Genomic DNA, 27,591 nt, shown 5'->3' with positions numbered 1-27,591 from the left:
GGTAAAACTTTTCACACAGAAGACAACAATCATACAAAAAAAGAGATCATTTCCAGTCAGAAGTTTGCATGCACTTGTCATGACCTTTCTAAAAGATCAATGTTGACCTTTTTTTTTATCAACTTAAAAACCAGTTGGGATGAATATTCGGGATCTCTGTCCTGCTGGAACACCCAGTGGTGTAAAAAGCTAAACTATCAAGTTGTTGTTTTTGCAATGCATCAATACCAAAGGCAGCAAAACAGACCCTCAGCTTGATGCCACCACCACCATGCGTGACCGATACCGTGTTCTTAAGTTTGTCATTGTGGCAAGTATAGCTCAGTCCTCATCTTCTCACACCGTAAACTTTCTCCCCAAAGGACCTCAGGAGAGCAGGTGCAAAACTTTCTTTTAGATAAGTAGCTTTTTATTGATTTGCCAGGACTTTTTCAGGTTATAAGCTCAAGTCTGTATCACTCCTGGTTATTCCTCAACATTGTAAGAGATTTTCTTTGAGAGGGGAAGTTAATAATATTAATAATCTTTACTGTATGTAATGTATATTAATGTATACTGTATATTAATGTAATGAAATTACAATAATAAAATTGGGTGATAAATGGCACTCGGCGGCTTTTAATGCCCTTATGGCTGCTGGGCATAGACTGTTCTTCAGGCTGTTTGAAAGTTTGGGTCAGATGAGTGATGGACACAACTTACTATCCAGCAAAGATCTCAGACAGATGCATATAAAAAACTGCAGAATGTAAAAAAATGTATAATTTAGTCCATAAATATGGAAATAAAACCTGGAATCTTCACTTCGAGAGGAGCCAGTTGAGGCATCTGGTCAGGATGCCTCCTGGACGCCTCCTTGGTGAGGTGCTCTGGGCACGTCCCACCGGGAGGAGGCCCCGGGGAAGACCCAGGACACGCTGGAGGGACTATGTCTCTCTGTTGGCCAGGGAACGCCTCGGGATTCCCAAGGAGCTGGAAGAAGTGGCTGGGGAGAGGGAAGTCTGAGCCTCCCTTCTGAAGCTGCTACCCCGCAACCTGACCCCGGATAAAGTGGAAGAAAATGGATGGATGGATGAATGGATGGATGGATGAATGGATGGATGAAAACCTTCAACAATATTAAAATGGCAGGTAAGTCAGAAGGACACCAGGCCATGTGTGGTTCTATCCAGTAACTCAACTCGTTGTGGCATTCTGGCGTTTAAAATTTTAAATCCAATACTCACATAGAACATATTTCCCTATTTTACGGAACATTAGAAATACTCTTTGCATTACATATATCAATGAATCTTACATAAAAGCTAAAAAATGTATAATCCTTACTATGAATTGCTTCAAATCATTTTTACTTTGAATTCTGCGTCATCTGCACCAGATCCAGGTCTGACATTTCACCCGGTCGCCTACCACCTGCCGCCTCATCACCAGCTGCGCTGCTCCGGGCCGCCGCTTGCAGCTGGAGGAGCAGCAGGTCACATCTGCCGGCGACTTCGTAAATCTGAACTTTCATCTCAGACTGTCAAGCTCCTCATCGCTTCCTCCTCCTTTACACCTGCTCCGCCGACAGGCCAGGCTCCAAATTTATTCGTCTCCATGATGCAGTTGTCATTTCTCCCTGAAAACCGTCGCATGTCTCCTTCACTTTCGCTCTGCCGCATTCCTGAGCCCGACAACCTGAGCCGGGGTCGTTCTTCTCAAATCATCTCTGTAATTAACTGCTGGTTGAATCTATTTTTTTTAATAACGGCATTATTGGCTTTAAAATGCCACAAGAGAGAGACCACACACTGACGGTTTCTAAAACTTGAATGTGCGTTAGGCAGAAATCAAAAAAATATGGAAACGAATAAAGAGAAGAAGGAAGTAGAATGTGGAACCATTTAGAAAAGGTTTGCTAGTGAGTCATGGTGCGCCTTCCAGCATGAAAAAGACAAATTTTATTTATGTGGGAGAAGAAAAAAAAACAATTTCCGAGACTCCTGAGAATCTCATTTAAATGCAATAACGCATGAGCGCACACACACACACACACACACCCACACACACACACACACACACATAATGCACACAAGCTAGCACTGCTAATACTACATCTAAGTTATTAAAGGCAGAGAACATTTGCAAATCCTTCAGGGTTAAAAAAAACCCAAAATCTGTTCTGATTTGTTGTTCAGTTTGTGCCTCAAATTCATTAATGCAATCACAATAACCCAAAAGAAGCTGCTGCAACGCTGTTGGTAAATTACTGACATGGTAATTTCTACTTCTAAATTGCATTGTTAATTTTTGAAAACTGTGCAAGTTATTATTTTATCAATTAAGCGTTTTTTTTTTTTTTTGCTTTCCCAATGCATTAAAAAAGAATTTTCCACAAAGGTTCTTATTAATCATTCTGATTTTTAGCAAATAGAAAGAACTTAGGGAAACCCAACTCATGTACAACCTGAGAGGGAAACATGTTGTGTCCTTTCAGTCAGTGATTCTAACTTATCAGTTGTTGTTTTTCCCCACAGTTTGACATTTAATCATGTAAGCCGTTCCTGTTTTAGGTCAGTGACGGTAATCAAAATATTTCAAGTTTTTATTTAGAATTTTTACACATTTCTTCAGTTTGGATACATTTTACTAATATTTTTAAAGATTGACATGACCTGTTTAGTATCGTTACGCATCTTCCTCCAAAGGTTTGCTGGGATTTTGCTCCATTCCTCCAGACAGAACCGGTGTAACCGAGTCAGTGGTGTCGGCTCACACACTCCTTTTTAACTTTTCAGCTCTTAAAACAAATTTTCTTAACAGCTAACATCAGGATTTTGTGACGGCCACTCCAAAACACTAACATTGTTTTCCTTGAATCACTTAACAGCTAATCTGGTGTTATGATTATTGTCCCACTGTGCATTTGTATAACATTATTTACTGTATATCTTCTTATTTTATGTATGTAAACTTGTGGTTTCAGCTGTGCATTTGATCATCCTGGCCTAAAACCAGGACGTGAACATATAATGTGTCTTTTTATGTACTGTGTTAGTAAATATCTGGTTGCAAGTGAATATACAACTCCAGATAGAGGAATAAGAAATATTTTTTTTCCATTGAGTTTGCTGTTTATAGACATGTGTTTCAGTAAAACATAATTTGTTTTAGTTATTCTTTGAACATTTATCTCAAATCACCAAGTAAAATTATCTCCACATCTTTCAAACATAAATTTACAGAAAAGGTAGCAAACGATCAAAGAAACTATTCTTTAAAACTTAAATAAGTTAAAGAAAACAAGTCAATATCTTAAAAAAAATTTAATTTCCATCACCGCTTTCATGCTTTTTAATCTTTCACATTGTTGCTGGGTTCATCACCTAATCAGTAAATCATGACGCCTTGTTGTATTTGAACAACAATGAAAGGAAATGGATATTATCTGAGTAGAAATGCTGATTTTAAAATGAAAATTAGTTGTCTCTTTTCCAAAAGCTTTCTATAATAACATCTCTGATTTGATCTAAGTTTCTTTCTTTATAAAAATCTTTTTTTTTAATCTTGCACAATGAAACAAATTAATGATTTGCGAGCCTGAGGTCACAGCTCCTTGCTTTTACTCTCTTCATCGTTGCATCATCAGATGAAAGGAGCCTTTAAACACAAAGAGAAAGAAGAACTGACACTAATGACGCTTACATGCGCCTTCGTGTGGCAACATGCGCCTCGAAGGGATGCTATTCGTCTCAGGTGCTGCTGTGAAACTTTGCTTTGCTGTTTGACACGAATTTATTCCAATCATGCAACCTACGTTAACTAGTACTCATTCTTGACAGCCTGTAAAATCCTAAAAAGCTGAATTTAATTCAACACCTTTAAATATAGACTGCAACCTACTCCAGTAAACACTTAATAAGGGATTGTAGATATCATTTTGTTTATAATTTAATGCTAAAAGTTTTACAGCAACCAAGTGATAACTTTTATCTAAACAAAATCCAACGATTTCTAATCATAAAATTTGTGTAGATGTGAGGATAGATTGGTATTCAGATATTCTTTTTTTTATATAATATATATACTGTAAATAAAGCTTGACAAGTGGCGCCAATAGTAGCAGTGGGATGTAAAATAAAAAACAAACTCAAACTGTCCATTCTGCTTCCTAATGTCAGAGAGAGCAAAGCTGCACAAGTCATTCATTCAGGATTGATTTCTGTTCCAGTAACATCTTCATAGGATAATTTTGGGAGTGTGAGAAACATTGCCACTTTTTATTCTGTTAGCCTGCTGAGAAATCAAGCTGATAACAGTCATGTCTCCTTGAAAAGATAAAATCCTCATTGAATCTTCCACAAAATCTTCCGAAAGGGATCGAATGCAGCGTTATTTTCAATAATAAAAAGCAAATTGCATCGATGCGTGTGCGTGTGGGGGGGTGTGCAGATGTGTGTATGCAGACGTCATGCTGTTGAAAACCAGACCCCACACACTTTTACTTTTACACAAATGGCACAAACACAGGGGAGAAATCAATAATGGCTCTCTGAGGGACAGTTTGTTGTGTGAATGGAGGACAAAGGGCTGCAGCTGTTCCTCCACTGTCTGCTGTCCCTCCTGATCTGAACCTGAGTTAATACATCCTGTCAGGGTGAGGGACTCCTTACTACTGATTTCACTTTTCTCCCATCTGCTCTTATTACCAATTCTTCATCTTTGGTTCATACGAGCGCTCACTCAATAAGAATAACGCTTTCTCAGCGAACCTGTAGCTCATCTCAAACTGCTCTCTTCCTGCACCTTCAGTCAAGTTATGATTTTATACTTCCTCCTCAGAAGCAACACAGTAAAACTATGACCAGATGAAAACATTGGAATGTCTATATCGTGATGTGAGGTTGTTTAAGGCTGCAGGCAAAAAGGAGAGAAACAACAAAATGGAAATATATTTATGGTTTAAGTGAGGATAATCAGAAAGTTAAATCCTATTTTTTCCCCCCTTCTGCATGAAATGAAGCACATCAACCACAGACATCCAAATGGTCGCCGGTTATTTATCATGTGGTGTATCTTTCATTTACAGATCATCCCATCATTTTGGTTTTTCGGGACTTCACATGGGAGATGAGGCAATTAATGTCGGCATCAACAGTCTGGACGGAGCCACAGCAACAAAGCACGCTCTTCAAAAAACGACTCAGGCCTTCGCAGCTCAGATATTTCCCTCAGTCTCATTTGAGTTTATCATAAAACATCTGGAACATTTAAATACAATCCTGTCTGGTTTTGGACTATGATCCGGTTCAGCTAGATGAAACCCGTCTTGGTTTTAGATAAAATGAAAGAAATTCAGCAAAAACTTGCTTTTAGATTTCTTCAAAAATCATGTATGTAAACTTATGGCTGTTCCTGCATTTTGGGGTTTTGTTTTAGTGTGTTTTTGTTGCAAGAAATGTAACAAAATAAAAGAAAACATATATAGTTTTTTTTACATTAATTGCCATATAGAGAAAGATTGAAGACAAGAACTTTTATGCGCAGCGGTGGCGTGGGCAACATTTCACTTTCATATCACTGGACAAGGAGTGTTTTCAATAATTAGCTTATTCTGAAAATGTAAAAAATCTCATTTGTTAGAGCTAATGTAAGTGGGTTGCTTCTCAAACTGATCAAAGCATCTTTTAATATCTATAATGAAAATCTGGAAGCTCATTTTTAGAGACGATACCAGAAGATCTACCCAAAAAACCTCAATCAAAGTGATGTTTTCTACTAATATATCTCCTTTACATATCTGCAGAGGTTTTAATTGATGCACCTCGAATTCCTTTTGTAATCTGTTTGTTGTCCCGTTTTCCTTTGAAAACTCAAACATCAAAGCCCTGCTGGTTGGGTCTCTTTCATAAATCACAAATGCGGCGAAACGGCGTTCAACCTCCGCTGACCCTCTTCTGCCGCAGCGTTTGCAATGACGATTTTGGCACATCAAAGAGAAAGCAGCCACGTCCACAAATTGATATACACCGGCTGTTTTGAAACTGAAAGGACCTGACGGACGAAATATCGGAAAAACAAAAACTGGCCATGAAAGAACAACAAGCCGAATGTCTTAGTCAGGGGCGCTGTGTGGGGGGGAAAGTTATGACAATTCTAGGGGCCCCTGACCAACTGGGGGCCCTCCACAATTTATTCATTTATTTTTTGCTCATAGAAATAAAATAAAATAAAAATTGGGGCCCTGTCAATTACAAAATTAATCATATTGTATTTTCAAAGATTGTTTTTAGCAGTGAAAATTAATTGTTATCCCTCCCAGACCAAAAAGCCCATATTTGCCATGCACCCCCCTGAATCTGCATGAAATGGTTTGTTCCTGCTTGGAGAGCTTGACGGTGACGTGTTCAGCAGCAGTCAGTGGAAAACGACTGTGGCTGTTACTATGCTGCTAAGAAAAATTATAAAGTCAGGTTTTCAAAAAAATAAATAAATAAAAAAATGGAGAGGGAGGGAGAGAGAGAAAAATGCAAGTGTGTCAATTTATAACCCAGTTTTTCTCCAAGAGAGGTGGGTAGACTAAGAGATTATCAACCATTCAGCAAAGTTAGCTTAGCTACTGACTACTGTTTGCCTCCATTTCACTAGCATTTAATGAATTAAGGAAATAAATTACCAAGATATTCATATATTTAACTTGTCCCTGTACCTTTTACCACTTAACAACAGGTGAGTCAATCAGCAGCAGCTCTAACCCTCCTGACCCGTCCTCTCCTGAGTGAAATTAAAGCAGCAGTATGTCACTTTTATAAAAATCTTTTTTTACATATTTGTTAAAATTGTCATTATGCTGTGACAGTATGGTATGAGAGATAATCTGTGAAAAATCTATTTCCTCTGCTTTCATCCAGTGATATCTAGAAACAACTAATCAGTGGCAGGAGAGTTTTATCGCTGTCAATCACAACCTCATGTGGTGCTACTCATCCTCCCTCCCCCTCGCTCTGTGCTATGCTGCAGCTAGCATAGCCTGTTGTAAATGCTCAGTCTAGTTAGCATAGCTACCAGTGACAGCAGATAAACAATTTTCCTGTAATGACGAGTTGTTTCTCCATAATTTAGTAGTGAGTGAATGAGGTTGATTGACAGCGCTAAGATCCTCCTCCTGGTTCTGATTGGTTGTTTTGGTCAGAATGTTGCATCATTTTAGCCAGTAATAGTAATTCAGGGAGGAGGTGGAGGAGATTGATAGTATTCACAGATGATCTGTCTCATAACAAACTCTCACGACATGGTGACAGCTTTAACAAATATGGAGAAAACATTTTTTATTAAAGTTATACACTTCAGCGTGAACAAAATGCAACAACATTGCATTTTTTTGAGAAGTCTGGATTTCTTCATGTATATTTTGCATGCTGCCTATGACTGTTGCTTGTGGGGAGAGATATTTCAGTAAGTTAAAACTAATAGAAAAAATGCAAGCAACCTGCTTGCAAACTGCATGTGGACTGTTAGACGTAAATATCATGAGCAGTAAATATTGTGCTAGTATCAGTATTGGACCAAAGAAAGCAAAGCAGTTGCAAGCTTTTAAAATTGTGACGCTTTTGGTGGGTCAGATAGACTCAAAGAATTGTAACTGCAGCTGCGTGGGGGGGCCAATTTAATTTTTTGTCAGGGGGCCCAAGATTCCTGGCGGCGCCCCTGGTCTTAGTAAGTCGCAACAATCCCACTTTTTACATTTGTGTCTCTGCGGGAGATCAGGCCCATTAAGGAGGCATTACAGAGCCCACTCTACTCAGACTGAAAGATGTCACAAAGTGAAGTCGGCACGGCTCTGTGTGACTGATGACTCACAGAGGGGCACCGTCTCTCCAGAGGTACCAGAAATGGGTCCATCCTTCAGAAAACCAGGATGGCATTCAGACTTTGAGACAGAGATTAAAAAATCCAACCTGACCCAGTCCTGATCCGACTAATTACATTATAGGCCAGAGTCTGTAGTAATTCTAACATATTATTTAAGATTTTACTGCTTTCGTTTTTAGACCACGATGTAAGTAAGTGAGCAGTGTAACCTCTCCTGTCTTAAGCTCCATCTTGTCGCTTGTTTTAACCGCAGGGTGAGTCAAATGAAAATCAATTGGGATGTGTGATTGATAGGAGCGGAGCCGCCTGCGCTTGTTACAGTCTGGATAACTTCTGCATCCTTCCTACTTTCTTTATTTCCCCAACAGGTTAAACTATCTACTCCTGTATTTAACCCATGACAAGCAGATTAACATAACGTTTTATTGTGCATTATTGTTTGGTTTCCTCTGTGCTGTTTGTATTGCAGGCTTCTTAAATGTGCCACAAAATCCTGAGTTGTTTTGTGAATTCTGGGTCTGGCTTGGGCCATAATTCTAAACTCTATTGTGAGATAAGCATTTGTGCAAACAGAACCTACATGTAGAAGCAGACATCGCAAAAGTATGTCTGGTAAAACAAAACAAAGTGATGACCTAGATGAACACAAGCAAACTGAAGTAAATAATGATCCGTGCCACACCCAAAACATTAGCCGTAGTCATAAGTCATTCCTCAGCAGCAGGAGAGAAAACAGCCTGCGTTACATGGATAACAGACCAAAACGAGTGGAACCGATATCAGAAGAGGGATGGCGCCCTGGCAGATGTGGTGTTACAAATAACCTGATCATTAATTCATGATGGGAAGTTATGACAGCAGGACAGAGGGAAAACGATGGGAAAGATCAGAAAACAAACCTGTTCAAAGAATTCCTCCATGAAGCCTTTGTCCATCCCCACAGCGACTTCATCCTCTTCTTCTGTTGTCTCCTTGCCCTGCACACACACACACACACACACACACACACACAAAGATACTATTATCAAAGAGAGACTAACTAAAACTGAATATGATGTTCTGATTGGAAAAGATTGCAACCACATTTCTAAACTGCATTAATGTTGATAACAGCAGAAAAGTTGAGATCAGACCACTTCTTTTGCATAATTTGAGGTTAAATAAAACGGCATCAAGCGTCTCGCTCCTTCTCCACCCATCAGCTGATTAGAGTCAAGGAGCACTTTAGCAATTAGAACCACAGATAGAGTGATTAACAACTTATTATTTAATTACGACCTGGAGGCAAACTGAATGTTGGTGGGGGGAGGAAGGTGTTCTTTTTTTTTTACATCTCCCTTAACACATAACTGTAGAAAGTTGATATTTACACACAATTAAAAAAAGAAGAAATGCAAAAATTTTTCTCTTCTTTGTGACATTAAATTAGACTAAAGTGTTTTAGGTCAGTATTATTGCCCAAAGTTTTTTCCACACATCAGGATAATGAGAGGTTTTTTTTATAGAGATTTTTAAATATTTTTATTAGACTCAAAAATCAACATACATTTCCTCAGTGCTTGAGTTCTGTTTCCTTCCTCAAGCGGCTCACAATAGTTTGTAAGAGTATTTCTGCAGAAATTAAGATTTTTGTTTCTAATTTCCAAACTGCAATCCAAGCTTTTTGGAGTATTGTCTTCTTCTTCTCTGAGTGGCCTTTCAGCCCATGTTGACCTGCTTCACTGCAGATACTGAGCCCATACCAACCTAAGCACTTTCTCTCCTAACTGCAGAAACTGATTTAACGATTTGATGTTAGGCTTTGAGTACATTTTATTGTTCAGCCTGTATGTCAAAATCACAGCTAATTTCTGCTGAAACTTGCAGTCGACTGAGATTAAAGCAACTACCTTCTAGTGTAAAAGTCTAAAAGTTCAGTAATATGATAAATGTTTGGTAGTAAGAATGTGTGGTGTCAGTACATCAAAAAAAAATATGCTGAACAATACTGGTCTCATGTAAAGGAGATGCTAATGAGACTTTAGCTAAATTTGGAGGAAAACTAGAAATGTCTCAGATATATTCTAATGTTTCATAAAACCTGAGTTACGGCCTCGTTGTGCGCTGACTAGGGCGGTTTTAAATCTTGGTTTCAGGGAACCAAGAGGCATTCAGGATCCTTCGTGATGATTTTAAAATATTGCAACCTTAACCTGCCACAACAGGATAAATATTGTGGAGCTGCAAGTGGGAGAAAGGAGTGGTGTCTGGTTGGTTGAATTAGCTAAAAGGGACATATAACAAAAAAGTCTCACAATCCTTCTCTCAACCAAGTCTAACTCCAGTACCTGGATAAAGGAAAGGATCATTAGGATGTAATGACATGCTGAAGATGAAACACATCTAAACTATGACCCCCAAAAATTAAAATAAGTGAAAATTGAGTCCAAATTATTGCAGAATATCCTAGATGTCATTTACCAAACCTGTAAAGCCTGAAATCTCCTGTCTGACAGCCACAATGTGACCTCCTCAACAGTAGCACATGGTCGACATCAGACAGGTCTTTTTCATGGATCATGTAAATTCAGACAGAAAACATGAAAATAAGGGAGAACATTCTAATTTCCCATCATGTAGCCAGTGATTCATCATGAAATAAATGCTTATTCCTAATCACACATCAGCCATTATGCTGCATTAGCAGGGATCTCATGTGGCTTCATCTCATTCATTTAGCCACTGTCAAACTAATTCACATGCCCATTATGAGATCCATTTGTTTATCAACATTGTAACGTCAGGCTGCACTTTTCATCTTTTTTTTTCTGCCTCGTGTTCCTTCATTTTATTCGGGAATTTAACAGAAGCCAACTCTAACCCACCTACGTCTGCGATTTCTTTCCAAATCTTCACTTCAGTAAAAAGGGGAATCAGTGAAATCTGATCCGCTAAAGTGAGAGGATTTTCACGTGAGCCCCAGTTAGAGGAGCGACTCAGTAAGAGCTTCAGATGTAGCTGTGGATGTATCCAGAGGCCTTTTCCTGAGAGTACTCTCTCGTCTCTTTCAAGCATTAAGTTCAATCAATATTTTAAACACACAGATGTAGAGACGTCATTATCAAATTATTATTATTATGAGCTTCTAGATCGTATGCTGGCTGCTCCATTCACCCAGACAAAGGCAGGAAAGTGAATGCATTACATTCACTGGGAGACATAAAGCTTACAATCAAATGAGGCAGATAAACAAATATCTGATGGGAAGAGTTATCCAGTCTATGCAACGTTAATCTACAGCTGTTTAATACACGCAGACTCGTTTGTAAGCATACGGATGTAAATGTCTTCCTGCTGAATGTACTGTATGACATTTTGGTTGTTTTCTAAATATTGGAGCATTTTAAACACTTCTGTCAAATTCATTTTAATGAATTAAACTAAATGTGCTTTTAATGTTGATAATGGTGAAAAAACAAGCATTGAGCGCTTTAGATTATAACGGAACATTAGGGGTATTACAGAAATAAAAAACATAAAATAACATAATGAGGCAGCAGAAGAATATTTTTTTGCCCAACAACTTGTAACTTTCTACATTAATTTCACATGTGTCATATATATATATATATATATATATATATATAAAATTTGACCTTAAAAGAAATCTCACTATGCAATTAAAGCCTTGAAATTGGCCTTTGTCTCTTTAAGAAGCTCCAGATCTTCCTTCAGTATGTCATCACACCAATGCTTCTCCATGATGCCATTTATGACCATTCTTATAAGCTCAGCAGATGTGTTGCTCCACCAGGTGTTTGCTAAATGATGCTGCCACTAGTCTGGAGGAGCTGAGTGATGAGGGAGGGGCGCTCTGTGAGGCTGCAGGTCCAAACTTGGTGGGAATCGGCGGCACTCGGTGAGACCAAGCTTTTAGGCATTCCCGAATGGTTGCCATGGGAGATTAAAGGATTCATCAAACATGTAAAAAAAAAAAAAATCTATGCAACACTCTGGGTGTGTTTTTAATGAAGGAATAACTCAATGTAAAGCTCAAAAAAGTCAACTTTACATAATACTTCACCTTTAACTTCTGTTCAAATAAAAGCTTGGGGGTTATTTAATTCTTCTGTCTAAAACTGCCATCAATATTTTCTCAACATTCATGACAAAATTGAAAAATGTGCCTTATAAAAAAAAAGTTAATCAGTTGTAACGTACAAGAAAATATGCTGGAAACGTATCTTTGTCAGGTTCTTTGCTGTGCGAAAAAACAGTGAATGAAAATCATTTTGTGCTTTTAATTAGCATCTTCCTCTGTGTTGGGCTTTAACAAGAGAATAGCTGACGGAGATGACCAGAAGGGAAAAAGAAATGAGGCACAATGAGGAGACGAGTTAAAAACACAGACAAGAGGAGAAAAAAAATGTTGTGAACCAGGTTTAGCGGGAGATGCTGAGATAGTTGGCACAAATCTTAGTGAGATGAACACAGAGCCACTGTTATCACTCTATTGTTTGGGCCCACTCAAGATATATTTAACCCAACACAAACTTTTTTTTTTTAAAAACTTGTGAAAACAGTTTATATTCACGGCAGAAACCCTCCTTAAATAACCTCGGGATACAAATATCCGAGGGAGTTAATATTCAACGCTGACATACATCGAGGAGTAGGACCTGCTGCTTTTTCACTTCAGCTGCGGTTCTGTCCCAATGGTGGTTCTGCACAAAGCGGGGCGAACGCTGTAAAGGCTGCAGCAGCAGGATGCAGAGGAGGAAAACAAGCAGGCACTCAGAATAGGCTGAGAGAGTGCTGTTCAGCCTCCACAGAGGGATGCTGTATCCCCTGCAGAGAGATAAGGGTTCTGGTCTGTTTTCATTTTCTTTTTCTTTTTTATTTTCGGTCAACCAACGGCAGCAAAGTCGCCACCCCCGGAGTCTCCACCTCCCACCCAGATCTGGAGCTCCCGCTGAGCCAAAAAGAGTCTGCGGAGGCCCTCCGCGCCACACTCTCCACTCAGCCCACAGACTTTACTGTCCACACACAACAGATGCTCTGAGCCAGACACAAAAACATACATCTACACATCACAGATGACACACTTATAATACGCAGCAGATGGCACGCACACACACACAAAAAGAAAACAAGGTTTATAAACGAGCCGGTCCCATAAAATGCACTCCCCCTCTGGGCTCATGCTCGGGCGCGACGTCCCAGCGGCAGGTGATGCTGTCGCTCGATTGCGCCGTTCGTTAGATTGGAGAGTTTTGCAGCAGCAGGGAAGTCTTTCCATGAAGACAGAGGTGCCCACACATCCAGAGCATGCAGAAAGATTGAAAATAAGTTTATTCCATTCAATCAACCAAGTTGATTTGTGTTGGGCAGCAACAAAGCCGGTTCAAAGTGTTTTTATGTCATAAAAACACAAAGACAAAAAGTCATAAAACCAACATAAGAGTCACCAACTGAGAAACCAGTAACAATTTTGTCGAGTGCCGTAATCAAAATCATCAACACAAATCCAATATGTTGGTCAATGCTCCATTTATTAAGGTTCACAAGCAACTCTACACAGGTGAGGTTTTAGTCTTGATTTAAAAGAACTCAGTGTTTCAGCTGTTTTGCAGTTTTCTGGAGGTTTTGTTCCAGATATGTGGTGCATAAAAGCTGAATGCTGCTTCTCCATGTTAGGTTCTGGTTCTGAATCCCCAGAACCAGAAGACCTGAGATGTCTGGACGGTTGATACAACAGCAGATTTTTACTGTATTTTGGTGCAGAGTCGTTCAGTGATTTATAAACTAACAGAAATATTTTAAAGTCTGAGCTACTGGGAGCCAGTGGAAGGACAACAAGACTGGGAGAGTGGAAGATAAAGCAGACCAGGCTTAGCAAGATATATAAGAAGTACGAATTTCTATCAGAAGGCACAAATGAGGGAAAAATACTGCAACACAACAATTACTGAAAGCTGTGAAAGTGTCACACAAGGTGCAACAAGAACCCAGAGAGACGCAGGGAGCTGCTGAATAAAGCAGCTCTGTGCTTACCAACAGTAATCTCAGAGTTGCATGTGATAACAGACGAGACACAGCTCCTGCAGAGGGGAAAAGACACACAACTGCAGTTCTTCGCTGTCCTTTTTGTATTTCCAGTTTTAAAAGCCGACCTGTTTCTGGCATCTCTGTATGAGAGCCGGTTGAAGCAGCATCCTGCAGTCGGACTCATAAATAAACCGTCAGCTGCACAGGCAAGCGATGTGAAAATAACCAAGTTTAAAATCACAAGGCAGGGAGAGAGATTTCTTCTGTGCTTACACAGGAATCCTCAGGTTATAGATGCGCATGTCGCTATTAGAAAGACAGGAAATACAGAAATTTTATGTTGTCTTTGTGCGGCGCTCGTTAAGGTCCAAGTATTTCAATCTTCTTGATAACAGTGACATGCAGTTTAAACTGAACCATTTGTATCCGCAGATGATCACCATCACATAACTGCCTCAGGTGCTAAGAAAACTAATCTCATTTGCCCCTTTACAGATCTCTTCTGTTTTTTGTTTTGTCATGAATGTTTATGAATATTCAAAAAAAATTATGAGTTAATTTTTGCAAAGGAAACAGTGATCCAAATACACTCGACCTTATATGAAAACGCTCTGACTGCTCATGATGGTGTTAATAACTGGTTGTGCCGTCTTTCGTGACAATCAAGAAACATAACGTGTAAAGCCTGGACTTTGACTGGGACAATGAAAACATCATCTTGTTTTGGGTTTTTTCAGCTCCTTAAAACCGCTTCAGATCACTGTCCCTGCATGAGCTTAAGGCCGGGGACCGATGGCTGCATGACCTCATGAGATCATGGTTCTATTCCTATACCACCACAATGTTAAACTGTTGGTATTATTATTATTATTATTTATTTTTATTTTTTAAAAATGCTATAGCAGTTTCACGGTGGTTTCAAGTCTCAAGAGTTTCACCTCAATTCACAATCAAGCCTAATTTCTCTAACGACTGAATATTTTGTCATCACATCCTCAGCATCTAAACCAATGAGACAAAGAGTAGTAAATAATTTAAAGTGTTGAACAATGCCTTAAATACAAAATGTTTTTATTTTGATATACGCTGCTGGAATTGGGTATTTGACCATTAACAGCGAGAGAACCTGACGGTCAGTTTTGTTTATTTTGATTCGTAAACAAGCTAAAGTAAAGGGGAGGTATTATGTGTTTTTCAGCCATATTGTGCCATTTTACAGCAAATCAAGTAACTATGTTAGCTTAAGTTGTTTAAGAAAATTTTCTATATATGAAAAATAAAAAAATGAAATGAATTGCACACCTTGAAATGGGATCTCTGTAGCTTTAAGAAACCTGTTCTTTCTGAAACTCTGTTTTCAGGACATTGTCACATTACTCCTCTATTAACCCTTTAAAGTTGAGAGGTAGCTCGCATAATGAGCTCAGCAGATTCTACCAGGTGTTTGCTGATTGCTGCTGGCTAGTCTGAAGGAGCTGGGCGCTGCTGGGTAGGGCTGCTCTGTGAGGCGAAAACTTGACCTGGAAACTGCAGCTCTGAGGATGAGCTGCGCCTCAAAGGCAGAGCTGGGTTCACGTTCACGTTTTGAACAGCTGAATGGTTGCTACGGGAGATTAAAGGATTTCACAAATGTGCTTAAATGAGTCAAGACAACACGAGATGTTTTTTGATGAGGAAATAATATAACATGATGAAAATCTCAAAAAGGTTGCTTTAATATAATGCAGCCTCTTTAATGCAGCATTCAGCTGGAGAGACATTCATGTGCTCATTATTATAAAGCTGCAGCTAACATGAACAGATTGTTATGAGTCATTAACAGTCCATATTTCACCAATATCACTGGCTAATAATCAAGCACATCTTTTCACAGAACGACATGCACAGCAGCAGCAGCTCACATACCTGATTCCTTTCACTGCTGTTTCACTTTCCTACTGCATTTTGGGCAATAAAACGCTTATTTTCATATTTAAAAAAGAAATGCTACTTGCCTTTTTTTGTGTATTTCTAATATTGCGCCAAACAGGTTTAAGTAGTTAGATGAAAAATCTGCAGAATGTCAATATTCTTACCCAAGGACTCGATAAATCGGCAGAATAATCGATTACTAACTGTAGAAGTGACTCAGTGTAACCTAAGATTTAATTCTCCGTTCAGTATTCTGACAAAAAGGCACACTGGCAGCCCAGAGACGATGCTAACACTTAGAAACCACGAATCATCAGCCGACTGACAGAGGACCTGTCAGAGTGAATGACTGGCTGGCGGAGGAGGAGGACAGAGTGTAGGTTGATTGAAACCTGGAAATTATACAACTGGAGAGGCAGCGCGGCTGATGAGCGGACACGGGCAGTGATGGAGTGAGCCAGGAGAAGACCAGCCGAGTGTAAAACTCGCTCAGTTCCTGTCTCATTACTGTTCTCCCTGTTACGACATCGTCAGCAGAGGAAAGCCACAAGTGTCTGTCGTTCAGAGAGTACACTAATGATTAGTTTCTGTATCTGAGAGGAGAAAAGGAGCTAAAGCGGTTTATTTATTTTTATTTATCTATTTTTGCTTTATGCAGAATCACTGAGAACTATGCAGAGAAATATCTTCTGTAGAATCTAAAAGTAAGAAGGTTTTTGTTTCTCTGTGTGTCAAATTATTGTAAAATCTTGGAGCAGAAGACTTTGACTTTAAACCAAACATTTATGAATAAAGAACAGCAATAAAGTAAAATAATGAAAGGCAAAAAGTTAAATATACTTAGTGCTAAATAAAACAGAAGATGTCTGAGAAATATTAATTAAAAGCAAAAATGATTGTTAAATTTAAAAATGTTATGACTAGATTGAGTCAAACTGAATGTACAGCAGCTGTACTGATTGCTCACTGCCTATTAAACAGATTCTCTTATCCATCCATATCATCTTAAGTTTTTATTGTTTATTATTTAAAACAAAACAGAAACATGAAAAAAAATAAAACAATTTAATCCTTTTCTTTAAATACAAACAGCAGCCATGTTGAAGAAGAAGCTATGAATCATTCGTCTGGAAAAATACTAACTGAATTCCCTCTTTTTCTAAAAATTGATTTATGACATACTGTAATTTCCTCTGACTTTTTCCATCTAATTTTAAACTCGAACTTGTTTTAGCCATGCACATGTCCAAGTTTTTAAACAGAGATGTTTTCGTTCAAGTAAACGGAGATCACAGAGATACTGAAGGGATAATTGAGATTTATTTCCAGTGAAGTGCGCTGGTTGCAATGACGACAACAGAAGAGGCTGTCTTGCATTTTTAAGCCTCTTCTACTGTAAGTAACTAAAGACCCGTAAGAGTATTACAAATAGGAAACAAATCATTTGAATGCAATTAATTACAGTTCTCAAAGACACAATGCAAAGCAGTTCTGAGCTACAAGAAAAAAAAAATGGTCACAAAGCTCATTAGTCAATGACCCAATGCAATCACCTATATGCTACCACATGATTAATCAGGTGGAAGAACTGCTGAAAAATCGAAGATTTCATGCTTTCATCTGTCCACTGTGTCCACATGCTTACTCAGAAACAGGGATTACTGCAGAGTCAATGACTCAACGCCTCCATCTGTCCGCTGTTGTCACATGTTCTCCCAGGATTTACAGTTTCTGCAAAGTCAGAGACTCCAGGAAATTAACTGTCCATTTTTACCACATGCTTAGCCAGGTGGAAGGATTGCCACTGTAGCCAACTGCTTGCTCAGAAAGAGGAAGAGGGATTCCTGCAGAGTCAACGATTTGATGCAATTATCTTACTCAGGAGGGATTGGTGCAAATCATCTGTTCAACTTTAACTTTTACAGAAGTCAGGATGGCTGCAAAGTCAATGACTAAATTTATCTGTCTGGGCTTCCTCACGTAACTTCCTACTAATTGACAGTGTGAGTTTTGGTTGCATGTGGGATGTATGCAATTAAATTAGAATCTGCCTTGGACTAGATCAGTCTGATTTTGTAGTTGTAGGTGTGAACAGGATCTGTTTGTTTCTTAAAGTCCCTTACATCTGCTGTGAACTGGCACTCTGTCAAAAAACTGAACTGAACATCCTGCCGTTTTTGTGACAGTTACTGTGAATTACTTCTCATTTTAAGACTCCTGCATAGTTACAGAATGCCTAACAATTTCCTGTTGCTCTCTCTGTGTCCTTCTCCTTTAATTATCTTCTCTTTCTTATCCACCTCACCTGTCGTTTTGACACCTCCTTCCTACAGAGTGGAGCTTGACTACAGAATCATTATCGCGGTAGAGCCACACACCGTGGACTAGGTTACCTTTCTCTCCCCTCCACACTTCATCACTTTCCTTCCTTTGCACACGCTTCTGCTTGTCCAGACTTTAAATTTTATATTGCATCTGTCACAACATTTCGCTGTGTTTCCGCTAAATTAAATATTTTATTAATCCTCATCCCCCTGACCACCACCTTCCTCACATCTTTCTGACCTTTAACAATGCAATCATCAGAGTGATGCCATTTAAAAGCCCATAAACACAAATTTACAAAGGGACGCACAGCAAAAGGTTAAATAATGACTTATAATGCGATAGTACCTTGACTTTGCACGAATCGATATCAGTCGGTTTCAGGTGTAAATCTGTCAGAGAGACGTCTATTTGTGCCACAGAGACTCACATGAGAGAAGTGACCTTTCAGCCCAAGTCCTGATCCCTCCCCCACCCACGTTTCAGCTTCATAGCTCATAATTAGCCGACGGGTCGGGGTGTGACTATATGAATTACACATGATAGAAGATTTTGATACACCAACTCTTCCATCATGTGTGTGTGTGCGTGTGTGTGAGAGTGAACCAGGTTTTTATATCCTCGTGGGGACCTATCTACAATGTGGAGTTGTGGGGACCACTGCTCCTTGTGGGGACATTTCCTTTGTCCCCAAGTAGGGAAATGTTGTTTTGGGGTTAGGGTTTAGGTATGTGATTGTTATGGTTAGGGTAAGGGTTACAGTTGGCGTTAGGGGTAGGGTAAGCGTTAGGCTGAAGAAAATGAATGGAAGTCAATGTAAAGTCCCCACAAGTCACGAAAACATGACTTGTGTGTCTGCAGGCAGTAGACAAAGGCTGGCCAGTGTTCAGTTTGGCAGGAGTGGGAGAGAAAATGTCATAAAGTCTCAATTGAACTTTATTGGCAGATCACAGGCTGGGAAGAAGAGATGTGCTGTCACCGCTTTCTCCCTCCACCCATATCTGCTGCTCCAACTTCCCTCTGAAGTATGGGAAAGCTGGAGCGTGCTACAAGTCCCTGACCATAAAGGATTATGACACGATCCATGTTCTACTAACACAATAATGCTGTGGTAATGGAGGAGAACGTGTAGAAAGGTGTGGGAGGAAAAAGCAAGAGGTAATGAAAGGGAGTGCTTAGAAAATAAAATGCAAGAAACAGGGCTGGAGGAAGTGAAGCTGAGGAACATTTTAAAGAAATTAACATTAACAGTAACTTTGCCAACTTTTTTAGTCATTAAACAATGTACTACATACTTAATTTTCACTTTGTTATGAATGGCTTAAATTAAGCAGAAACATCAGCTATTTAGGTAGCATGCTTGGCTTTGTTTTCTAGATTTAAATGTTTTCAACAATTTGTCATTTCCAAACAAAGCAGTTGTTTAACAATCTAATAGAAAGTTAATTACACATTTATTTACACATTCTGTGGTCTTTTTAACTTTTGGAACAAACCTCAATGTATTTTTGGTGGATTACTTAGTGATAGACCAACACAGACAATAATTTGTAGGTTTTTTTACCATTTGTGGATGTGGACAAAATAGTTGGTAACACTCCAAAGTCCACAACGGTCACTGAAATACTTTGAAACTGATAAAAGTATATATTTTTTAAAAAATTACTGAAAATTAACCAATGAAATTTTTGAAATGTGATACAACAGAATCATTAAAAAAACAAAAAAAACACCCCCCCCAAAAAAAAAAACAGACTAATGAAACGGGCGTGAACAAAAATGATACTACCTCTTGAAATAATTGAAAATTATTTGACTACAGGGACACGTTCAACTAAATCTGTGCAAGGTAAGTTGGAATATCAAGACTATCGAGGTATTCTGGAGAGAAATGTGCTGCCTAGTTTCAGTATGCTCTGCCTCGGTCAAAGGTCATGGGTCATCCACAAACACCCAGATAAAAACACCCAGGAATAGCTAAGAGCAACACATTTGACTATTCTGATCTAAATCCCAATTGTGGAAGGATAGAATGAATTAATTTAGCTGCAATGCCAACAATTGTTGCTCTTTGTCTTAAATAACAGAGATCATGTTATATATTTTGTATAATTTGTTTTATCAAAGGGATAATTATCTGTTTTATTGTCATGCATGGATGAACAAGTGCTTGAATTCAGCACACTCCCAATTTCTGACACACATTGAATCTAAATTTTGGTGACGGATATCGCACTGAAAATCGTTTCGGACCATGATTCCCTGCCAGCTGAAGCTTTTTCCACGAGACAATGTGTTCATGTTCATTGACTGCAGATGTTTATCCCACTAAGGAGCCTCTGCCAAAAAACCAACTGGCAACATTCAAGACTTTAATTCATCAAATTCACCTGCAGACTCTGACAGGAACACCTACTTAGAGCCTAATGAGGATAATTACCATTTAAAGCCTTAATCTTCAACAAGTGTGCATGATAAAAAGCTTCTATCTGCTCTGCTAGCGAACCGTTCAGCTGCTATCAATTATGTGATGATGTGAGAGCGGGAGGTCAACACATTAAAAATTCAATCTTAACAGCCAGAACCAAGATTACCCAAAGCCAATCTCCCACAGCAGATGGGTTATGTTTGATTACAGGATTGTCGTCGGATTTATAATATTAGGAGCTTAATTAGCTCATTTATTGGAAGAAGCTTCAACACAGCCAAATCCTTAAAAAAATCAATCACTGTAATTTCATAACTCGTACATCTACAGGGATCCTCGCTGGCCCGAATCAATCGTCTGTAAACAACAGTTCAACGGGCCAAATTTCAGAAATAATCATTCGCAGCCAACAGACACTGGATATCATTGCAGCTGTCAACTCATTTGCAAAGACAGACAAGTCCCTGGTGAGATGCCAGCTTGGTCACACCATTTCATGGCTCATTAATGCAGCCTCTACGTGTTAATGAATAATATGCTGGTGAGCGTGCCGTCCTGATAATGCTGAACCATGACGAGGCATTTCACTGCAACGCCTGATTACATCGATAGGTTTCCAACCTGAGAGAGATCAGTGTTTTCCGTAACACATCCAAGGCATTACAGAGACTTTCACAAGACAAATGAAGTTATCGCCACTGCTTGTAAAGGGTTAAATATGGCATGAGTGCTTATCAGTTTGGCTTTAGTGTCTAGCACAGATCCGAGCGTTTCCTGTTTTGAAGTTCACTATTACTTTCTCAATGTCAGCGGTGAGCTCATGGTGAACCCCGGGTGCTTCTCACAGCCTCAAGATGGAGACTGTGAGAAGCGCGTATGCAAACACAATTGACCGCGCTAAGATCCTCCTCCTTGGCTCTGATTGGTTGTTTCTGACTGGAAGCAGCGTATATTTCTACAGATGGCAGTATGACGACAGGGAGGATCCAGAGGAGCTTCATGTGTTCACACAACATGTAGACAATTTTAACAAATTTGCAAAAAATAAATTCTTATAAAAGTTATCTACTGTAACTTTAAGGAGATGAAAATGTTTTATTTACTTTTTTATAAAAGTGAATAAAAAAACCACAAAATGAATAAGTTATTAGGATAAAAATGAAGATAACTCAGAGTGAATCAGATGTTACACATGCAGCGTTAATAACGCCAGCCTAAGCAAATAACTCACCGCTAAGAAACAATAAACAATGGAATTTATAACTGCTTCAGTAGTGTGTGTGATATCTATAATAACCGCATCAATTTAATTCCCAGGCGATCTAACAAACACATCATATCTATGCCATCTGTCACTGCTGGGCCGACTGGGAGCAATGGAAACACGTTGATAAGGAGAGGTTGTATGACCATGTTAGTTACTGAAGCTGACAGCTTCAGGCACGGAGCTAAAGAGGAGCTGTTGGGAGAGGCGATGAAGAGCAGGCGTTGAGCTCATAAAGATGCTTTACATGCATATGGGCAGTGCTGAAGCACAACCTGGATCCTAATAAATATGAGCAAACCCAATATCTGCCAACATGACACACATGCGGATGAGTAAACGCGCTGTGTGACGCGACAACAAACACAGAACACACATGAGTAACATAATCTGGAAAACTCAGACTTCTTTTTGCTTTAGTGAATGCATTACTCACGCCTCATGTACTTTTTCTTATTTTGATACTTCTTACCACAAACTTTATCTTGTTGTGGCCTTTATCTGCCAGATCAACACATTACCCTGACCATCAAATCCTCATGTGTAAATCGGCAGCGGCAGGGAAGCTGGTTACAGTTCACCAAGGTTCACTTTTCACCAGGACAGCAAACGTTTTGTTCATGGCATATTTGCTATGGGTTGTGGCGGATATGGACCAAAACGCAGGAAAGATGGTGAGTGTCACACTGGAAAGGAAAATTAATTAAAGCAACTTGCATAAAAGATGAAGAGAAACCAACCAGGCACAGAAGACAGGCAAACTGACAGGGCAGGAAATGAAAAGATCTGATGAGAGGTGAAAGAATCTGACTGGTCTGTAACTTCTGGGGAGGTGATTAATGGCTTCATAACCAGGTGAGCAGAATCACTAGAATACAGTAGATCTAAGTTAGTACCAGAGGAGCTAAAGGTAAAATGACTTAACATAAAAAGGAATATGCAGCGATCTAAACAAGATGCAAAAGGATCCACTGAATTAAAAACTAAAGGGTAACACTAAAACAGGAATCTAAACAAAGATACAAAGAACAGAACACAGAAGAGAACAAAACGCCCAAACAAAAACCAAATAACTTCAAAAATATTCTAAATACAACACAAAGGCAAAAAAAAAAAAAACACAAAGACCTGTGAATTATGACATATGTATGTGTTAGAAGTCCAGACCTGAATCCATCGTAGAATTTGTAGCAAGACTTGAAAACTGCTTTTCTCGGATGCTGCACAGAACAATCTGTCTGAACTTGACGTAGTTTGTGGAGAACAATGGGCAAAAATTTCAGTCTCCAGATGGGCAGCGCTAGTAGAGACATATCCTAAAAGATTCACAGCTGCAAGAGCAAAAGGTCGTTCTTCAAAGACTCAAGGAGGTTGAATACAAATTAAGATTTTTATTCTGTAAAGAAAATGTTAGAGCCCTTTGTCATGTTCCCTACTCTACAGAACTACATACTGCTTTGTGTTGGTCTATCAAACAATATCTCAATACGGTCAAATTACAAGAAGAAGTTATGTTATAAAGTGACAAAATCTAAAACCTTTAGGGATGTGAACACTTTTGTCAGATGATAATTTATTTCAGTTTGTCTGTATAGTGATACTATGTTACATAGCATGGAGACAATTCTCTTCTAGAAACAATAACTACAACACATCAATAACTGGAAGTTATTGATGTGTACAAATTTTCAATTTGGCAACAGAGTACTGACTCAGGAGGACCTGAACTGAGACAACAAAATCAATTATGTCGAAATAAAAACAACAGCTAAACATTCGTCTTGATGAAGCTTACTTGGGACTGGCAAGTAAATTTAATTGGCAAACTCTAATTTTGTTCAGACTCTGAGGAAATGTCCAAATCAGCCAATTATTTCTAGTTTGCTCGCAGGGATTTGTTAGTCAACTGTCAACAGAGCTGCATGGAAGATAATTGGAGACATTATTAGCCATGTTTGCTGGCATGGATCGTGGTTATATTCACTGTAAATAGGGAATCCATCCTTCCAGTCCCAGTCTGTCATGTTGAGGGTCTCAGGGGTTGAAGACCAGCCTGGATGATGGAAAGATCACAAGCCCATTACAGCAGCAACACAAAAACCAACGACGATGAAAACTCATCCCTCAAGTACATTTAGAGACTACATGTGCACCATTTTATAATTAAAATATTTGCCAGAAAAGTGAAGATAACCTTACAACCATTTATAGAGCTTAGGAAAAGCAAGCACCTCTTTTTTCCAAAACTGAAGTTGTGTGTGTCGTTTCTAAAAAGTTTCATAAAAACACCACCGACCCTTGAAATGCCTTCATCCTCATAAGCAAGTTACACACCGATTGGTCATACGGTCATAACTGCAACTTTCAAATATTTGAGCTACACTTTTTCACCACTGCCCCTTGTTCAAGGAGCACAGAAAGAAACATGATTCAGCCTGTCTGTAAATGTAAACAGATGTTAACATTGGATTTGCAGGGATTGTAGAAAATGTGAAAAGAATTGCATCGTTGGAAATGTCCTACACTTCGCATGACCTCAGTTGCGTGATGTTATTGGGAGATGCTGTGACGGCGCGGCCTGGGCTGGGATTCCTTTAGGATTTGAAACTCAGTCTGTCATCACTTTCTCCTTGCAGCTTTGTGGTGATGCTTTATTAAGGAGCATTAAAAAAAGCATCACTTGTATGTTCACTTTATTAAGATGGGGACATGTGTAATTCTACAAGGGACTCCGCAGACTCCCAAATCTCATTCAGCACCATTTTAAACAACATCAAGCACAGAGAACATTCACAAGGAAGAAAAGAAGTGATGACAGAGAGCAAAAGCTACATCCTCTGTCACTAACGGCCACATTAAAAATCTGGTTTTCATTTAAATTATTTTATACCCAACCTCAAATGTGCCAAACCTGTTTTTCTTTCATCATGCAAAGACAACGACAAGATGGGGAAACTTGTGAAAAACAAAGCATAAAGATGAGCATTGTTCAGCATCTCTTTAAAAGCCTGACAGCGAAAGATTAATCAGAGAGACAATCTAAGAAAAAAAAAAAACGTTTTTAAGTGCTGGTTTGGATGGTTACATAAACATAAATTCACCAATATTATGCTGTGCTGTCCCCACAGACACTCAACCCGAGCTCCAACTCTGAAGCTCTATATGGAAAACAATATTAATGTAGAGCTGCTGGGAAAATAACAGTGTGTGATTTGCAATTTGCTTCAATCCCATTTGGTCTGAGTCGCCTAAAATAGGTCTGTCTGCAGGCCGCTTCGGCTGCAATGTCTCAGACATGAGCGATACAATCAGAAAAGATGAAAGAAAATGGGATCAGCAGTTGGCATATCATCGCTGTCGACTCCCCACGACGCACGCCTGAATACTGACTGAGCTTCTCAGTCGCTAAGCAGGTTTTTGACTAATTCTCTGTCTTTCTTGGTTAGACAGCAGCATGCATCAAGGAGGAGAACGAGGAGAAGGCAGCGTGGCATGATGAAGTAGAAGAAGAAGAAGACACGCCTGCCTTGAAACACTCTCACATGCGCATTTGGCAAGGCTAGGTTGCTTCCCTTGAAGCCAATTTATTGAAACAGTTTCAATCAGCTCTACTAAAAATTACACTTATTTAACAATGGCCTCTGTACAAATACACATTCAGTGCCTCAATAAGAAATGTCCCTGTGGAAGACACTCGTCAGCAAATAGTGTTTAGAGTCAGAACAAAATTAGGTCTCATTCCACTGCTTAATAAGTAAGGCCTCACCGAATGACATAAGAACCTTGTTGTGTAAATCATGACGATTTGATAGCAGATATTTTAGATTTGGTACGTAAGAGTGTCAGATGTGACAACAAATATGGCCTTGTTGTAGAAAAAAAAAAACCTCTGTAAGCCCCAGTTATCAATTTAACCATTTACTATTATTACATTTGTATAACATCATTGACTGAGCTCTTGGTATGTCTCCAGTTTCTCACATTCCTTTTCCCTGATGTTTCCATCATTTGAGATAACCATGTCGATCACAACAGCTGTCCTCTGCTGCTTATCCACGATCAGAACGTCTGGTTGATTGGCTTTACCATTTCACAGTTTCAATTTTTCATTTAGATAGTTTCACCTTATTAAATTACTTAATTTAAAAGATACCAACTGTATATTTTAAAGCCTTCTTAAACATTTCTGTTAGTATGATAAAAGTGAATGAGAAGTTCAAAAAGTGTTTTATGCTCATTTTTTTATGGAGTTTAAGGGTGCTAACCATAATCTTGTAAGTTAGGGTGGTTTTTTTACATACTGACAGATTTTAATTATTTTTAAAATGGCTTTCTGTGACAGCTTCATGTGTTCAGTGATTATTACTTGTGCGAATCCACTTTATTGCATAAAACAATTTATAGACAATTTATAGAGGAAAGGAGATCGGGCTTTTTCTGTTGTTGGTCCTCTTGTATGGAACAATCTTCCTTTCCAAATTAGATCTGCCCACAGCCTGGATCATTTTAAATCGCCTCTTAAAACTCATTTTTATTCCTTAGCATTTAATTAAACTAGTGTTTTGATACTCTGGTTTTATTCATTTGTGTTATTGTCATTCTAATAAATGTTAAAAAAATATTTATTTTGAGATTGTGCTTCTTCGTAAGACTTCAGAATATCATGAAATATATCTAGATGTATGTTTAGGTACAGATAGCGTATATTTAAACTCTTAGGACTAAAAAAAAAATAACAAAACTTGGGCCCCAATACAGTAGCCCTAGTAAGCCATTACGTAAGACCGGCCCTGTGTGTACGTCAGTGGACATGTAACAGGTGAAATGGACGAACTGGGACCAGTATTTGGTTCATAACCACAATTAATCAGCTGGACACAGACTAATTCACAAAATTCGATATAGCATTCTGTCTTAATGTCAGTTTTTACAAGATAATTGCACAAAGACTTTAAATCTCTTTCCTTCATCTCCAAATACTAAACATAAATCAACTGTGAGATTTTGTGCATTAAAGATGAGCTTTTCTATGAACCTCCTGTACAGTCTTGATGAAGCTCACCTTTAAACCGCATCAATAACCGACCGACTCAAAGTGAGGAGGACACATTTCGAAGATAATTAAGAACATGACTCGATTCGCTCGAACACTAAAGCAACAACTAGTTGAGTTCCATCCAAATCTGCGCTCACAACAACCCTTGGACCCAACGTGCGCTGGTTTTCTGATAAAACAGCAAATGTGAGCCTCCATCATTCAGAGTCACAACTGTTGCTCTAGCAGCGCTCCGACTCAACCCGCCTCTGCTCCGGCTGAACAGGTGCAGACAGGCACCGATAGTGAACAAAAACAAGCAGAAAAGCACAAAAATAAAGCAGAAACTTACATGTCTAAGTTCCTGCATGCGGTCCTTCATGGTTCCTTATTTCCACCGACGTGGTTCCTCCTGCTCCCGTCGTTTCTTTTCTATTCCCCCCCTCCCCTGGATGTGAGCTGATGATGGAGCGACGGGGCGGAGACCGACTGGATGATGCGAGCCGGACGCGCGGGGAGAGGTTCCGAAACCCGGTTCTCCTTACAGACAGGGACTACTTTTATGTGTTAAGGTGAGGCTCGGCCTTCCGCCGATTCCCAATCAGACACATACATAAAACTCCCCTTTTAATCCATCCGCAGAAATAAACTATTTGTCTTTTTAGAGTGAATTTGGCTCCAACAGGAATTGGGATCAGTTCACAAAACAACAAACACGACATGCTTGGTGAACTGAGACGGGAATGTTTG

The 27,591-nt window shown here is 39.1% G+C and overlaps 1 protein-coding gene across 6 annotated transcripts in view; it reads right to left on the bottom strand.

Annotated features, from left to right (window-relative positions):
• LOC102237888 (syntaxin-1A-like) overlaps positions 1-27,591 on the bottom strand; it is a 59,886-nt gene extending 32,295 nt beyond the window's left edge. For 3 of the 6 annotated variants that reach the window (XR_002754332.1, XM_005807999.2, XM_023351258.1), the window contains exons 1-2: positions 27,194-27,584; positions 8,751-8,828 (exon numbers count right to left, since the gene is read on the bottom strand). Coding sequence is in view for 5 of the 6 variants with exons in the window: in XM_005807999.2 (XP_005808056.1) it covers positions 8,751-8,828; positions 27,194-27,223 (108 nt within the window). In the remaining variant the exon portion in view is untranslated. Of the gene's footprint in view, positions 1-8,750; positions 8,829-27,193 lie in introns of all 6 variants that reach the window. The other 3 variants (XM_023351254.1, XM_023351256.1, XM_023351257.1) reach the window with 3 other exon arrangements.

Source organism: Xiphophorus maculatus, chromosome 18, assembly GCF_002775205.1.
Source record: "Xiphophorus maculatus strain JP 163 A chromosome 18, X_maculatus-5.0-male, whole genome shotgun sequence".
NCBI lineage: Eukaryota > Metazoa > Chordata > Actinopteri > Cyprinodontiformes > Poeciliidae > Xiphophorus > Xiphophorus maculatus.
This window is presented reverse-complemented; position numbering and strand designations above follow the sequence as displayed.